Raw genomic sequence first — 4,191 nt, forward strand, 5'->3', positions numbered from 1 at the left:
ATGGTTGTGGCTAATTCCAAATTTATTTTATTGATTAGGTTTATTTTTAATGTTAAGATTTTATAGTGGAGAAAGACATACATAAATATGCATTTTTCCCAGAATAAATCATTGATTTTTGTCATCCTTCCCTTAGTTTCGTCACAAAGTGCGTTTCGAAGGCATGGAGCTACCACCGTCCCGTTCATCCTCCACCAGCGACTGCAAGTCTCTGTGCTTGCCCCCGCTGGACAGACCAGACTCTCCAGCAACACCCGACAGCGTTGATGCTGGTTCTGAGGCCTCGTGGCGCCCAGCCTCCTCCAGCCCCTGCAGCCTAACAGAAGCCCCTGGGATCAGCCTGGGGCTGGGCCTGGGGCATGGGCCGGGAATGGTTGTGGTGGGAGGACTCGGCTGGAGGGAGAGAGGAGAGACTGAACTCTCTCTGCAGAGGCTCCTGCCCACCCTGGACAGCCTGCTGCAAAAGCTGGACCGCGTCACAGTGGCTACAGAGGATCTGTACTACATGGAGTGTAGACTGGAGCAAGCCCACAGGATAAAGAGGTGTAAAGCGAAGGAAAGAGGAGACGATGATCAAGGAGGTAGGAGCGAGGCAAGACAGAGAGGGAAGGTGGAGGATAAAGACTGGAGAGAACAGAAGAGTGCCAAAGAAATGCGCAAAGGGAAAAGGAAGGGGGAAAAGTCAGATAAACGTGACCCTCCAAAAGAGTGTGGGAGCACTGCAAATGCCAGAAAGACTCCTGTAGCCACACTTGCTCCCTTTCTGAAGGCCAGACCCGCCCCCACCTCTCAGTCAGCAGTCAAACCCTCAGTCAGTGCTGCTCCACCCACACCGGTCTCGGATAAATCTGATCCCTCCTCTCTGCCCGTGATGTCGGCAAACGCTCCCTCTTCCCTTGCCACGTCGCCCAGAGCGCCTCCCAGCACCCGCGCACCCACTCCTTCCCTGACATCTACTCCTGGCCCCACAGCCGTCACCCGGGACTGGGACCCTCCCGCTGAGAGAGAGACACTTCCCTCCTCAAGCCTGTTCAACCACCCAGCCCACACCACCACCATCCCTACGCGCAAGAGGAAACGCAAACCCCCTCCCCTCAAAAACAAGGTGCATCCGACTTAAACAGACTCTGCTCCTGGAAAGAAGGACTGCAGAAGTGAAAGGTAGAGCAAGAAGAACGCGGGAGCAAAAGGCTGGGTTAAGGACGACAGGGGGACTGGGACAGCCGGTTTTGTTCCCAGATGCCCCTCTCTAAACCCAGGGAAAGGGGAAAAAAAAAAATAATGGACGGGGAAAGTAAAAGGACAAATTATAGGAAAGGAACAAGAGGTTCAGGGTAGTGAAAGATGAACAGAGGGCGATAAAGTCTGTCCAAACCCCAAGTCTCATAAAAACAGGGTGCAGGTCACCAGATGCTAACTGAGCAGGTTAGGGGAAGAAAACTCGAGAATGAAAGAAAATCCCCCGGACCAAATACTGGCCGTGCGTTGCCCTGGAGGCCGTGCACGGTCAATGACAAGAGCACAGAAAGGTGCTCACCAGAGGACTCGATGAACTGAAAGCAAACTATGCAAAGAGACTTTTTGTGTATCTAACAAGAAAACGTTTTGGTTTCTCAGTTATGTTGTTTGTCTACGTAATTTTTTTTTTTTTTTGTCTCGTACGTTGGTCACCATGGGTGCTCGTGGCCTGGCCTAGTCATGTCTCATGAACCCAAACTTGCTTGCAGTCACACACAGATATACGCACATGCAGGTATACACAGAGACGACACTGTAGACACGTATCCGCAAATGGCAGCGCGTCGTACACTTCAGCCCACTGAGAGAAAACACACACACACACACACATGCACACAGTGCTGTTGGGATCCCAGCAGCCAGTTCTTCAGGGTGCAGTTGAGGCCGTCCTCTTGAGAGACACGTGGAGGAGGAAGTTGGCAGAAGCGAAGGACTAGGCAGAGTGGTGACAAGGTTGTAGCGCAAAGTTGTAGGAGGGTAAAGAAAATGATGACGGATGAAAGATAAGAAAACAGAGTTAGTCTTCACCAACACAGTACTGAATATTTACACAAGTTCTCCCATTATAAAGCTACATTGATCGGTGTGATTATTTTCCTAAATGTTTTTATTATTTTTGTGCGTGTGTGTGTGTATGTTCATTATGGAGGAGATTTAAAAGCACTTTTATTCTGATGTAGATTGTGTGTTTTTTTGTTTGTTTTTTAATGAGGTGTGGCGTAAAGTAATAAGCTTGGTATCAAAAACCAATAGAGAAAGCTTCACTCATACTGTATTTTAACTATAAGCCAAAGCTTTTGCATCATTTATGCATCCTGAGTTTTTGTACCAAGTAATTCATTCATGCATTCATTCATTTTGTACTTGCACTTTATTCTCTAATGGAGCTGATATCCAACACCGTATTTAACTCATGTGTCAAGTCGTATCCTTACAGCTACTTTATAGAAACATCTTCGTAAGTATTATCAAGGTATTGAAGCGATAGCTAGTGGTTGTTTGTCCATTTGTTTGCTCTTTGCTGTTTTTGTCTTTGTTTTGATCAACATGCGCACTTCCTGTGTCCAGTGGGCAGATCTCAGGGAACCCACCTTTTCCTTAAAACCTGGAAAGCGATCCAGGTTTTAACCAAAACTGGTGCAAAATAAGTGTTTATAGTTGGTGATATATTTGGGACTTAAAATATGCCACTTTGATCACCTCCTGGCTTCTTCTTTCCCCTCAGCTAGGCTCAAGAATGTGTACTGCATTGTCTTTGGCATCCTATTTAATGATATGTAAGAAAAGGTACTTATGGGCCCCTTTTAACCCCTTTTCCCAGCAAACACCACTGTTGCAGATCACAAAGTAAACCGTTAACACCTTAATGGGTTTATTTTGACAGCTTTTTCCAATCCATTTTCCCCATGGCGCTCTTAAAATGAAAAACACCTTCTCTTCTGTGTGTGTACATTTGTGTATATATCGGGGCTTTATGATGTATATAATGTATTTTTGCTTTTCGTGATCAGTATTGTTGCAGCGACATGCGCGTAGGTCAAGCACTGTTGAGGCAAACTCCAAAGTGTTACATTTCTCTGGTCTAACTGAAGCACTACAACCAAAGCTATTAATATATTTCATCATTAGCATTTACAAGATGCCAAGTAGAAACCACCGGAAGCTCAGCAGTGGCAGATAGTTAGCGCCTCCTTTAAACCCTCCTGCTGTGTGTTTAGCAGCTTAGTGGCAAAGCCGGCCCATGAGTCTTCCAGCTGTCTACTGTTGTATGCTGCGTTTTGTTCTAAAACAGTGTTGCAGGTTTGTGTTCAAAGGTATTTGTCAGCGCTTGTTTTGTATCTCATATCTGTACTTTGCAGTTGTAGCACTTCCCATGCTTTTGCACTTGACAAAGTCAAATAAAGAGTTTGACAGCTGGACTCGGAATAATGAAGAAATTCGAGCATCTCTTAAATACATGCGTGCTCTCCTGACCTTTGCTGGCAGGTTATGGTTGTGCAGATATTGTTGTCAACATGTTATCTATTCCATGTGTAAGTTTACACGGTGAGTTTTTCTTGTCCAGGTAAAGAGCACCACGTTTTAGCTGGATTCATGTTTCCTGCCTCCTTTTTCAAGCAATATTCACACACTACCAGCTCTATTTGTGGTGAGGAAAATATCTAGAAATAAAAAAGTTGCTCTGTCTCACCATGATGCAGAGGGAAGTTGAATTTTCTGATCATAACTGACTGATTCGTTTATAAAAGATAAAATAAATAAAAAAAGCAGTCAAGGTTCTTTACTCAGACATAAACAAGCATAAGATGTGTTTTGGAGGACACAGAGGTGTAGTCATTACTGCCGACTCCTCACAGTAAGAACGTTCTGGGTTTGAATTCACTGGCCGGTGCACCCAGAACCTTCCTACACCAGCTTCCCCCCACCCTCCAAAGACATACTCCATAGGTTAATTGGTGATTCTATATTGGTCGTATGTGTGCATGTGAGCGTAAATGGATGTCTGTCTGTCTCTGTGCCAGCCCTGAGATAGACTGACCACCTGTGTCTCTCGTGTAGGCTCCAGTCCCCTAGCGACCCTCTAGAGGAGAGACGGTGATGGAAAATGAATGAATGAAGACGTGTGTTTGGGGTTTAACTCTAGTTGGGGAAGAAGCACAGCCCAACAGTTCA

At 45.7% G+C, this 4,191-nt stretch overlaps 1 protein-coding gene across 1 annotated transcript in view; it reads left to right on the forward strand.

Annotated features, from left to right (window-relative positions):
• The window catches only part of pkd1a (polycystic kidney disease 1a), a 64,426-nt gene extending 60,982 nt beyond the window's left edge, over positions 1–3,444 (forward strand). Inside the window, exon 56 of the mRNA XM_047578707.1 lies at positions 137–3,444. Coding sequence (XP_047434663.1) covers positions 137–1,120 — 984 coding nt within the window. The 3' untranslated portion in view covers positions 1,121–3,444. The remainder of the gene's footprint in view (positions 1–136) is intronic.
• Positions 3,445–4,191: the final 747 nt, after the last annotated feature.

The sequence above is a fragment of the Mugil cephalus genome, chromosome 2 (assembly GCF_022458985.1).
Source record: "Mugil cephalus isolate CIBA_MC_2020 chromosome 2, CIBA_Mcephalus_1.1, whole genome shotgun sequence".
In the NCBI taxonomy this organism is placed as follows: domain Eukaryota; kingdom Metazoa; phylum Chordata; class Actinopteri; order Mugiliformes; family Mugilidae; genus Mugil; species Mugil cephalus.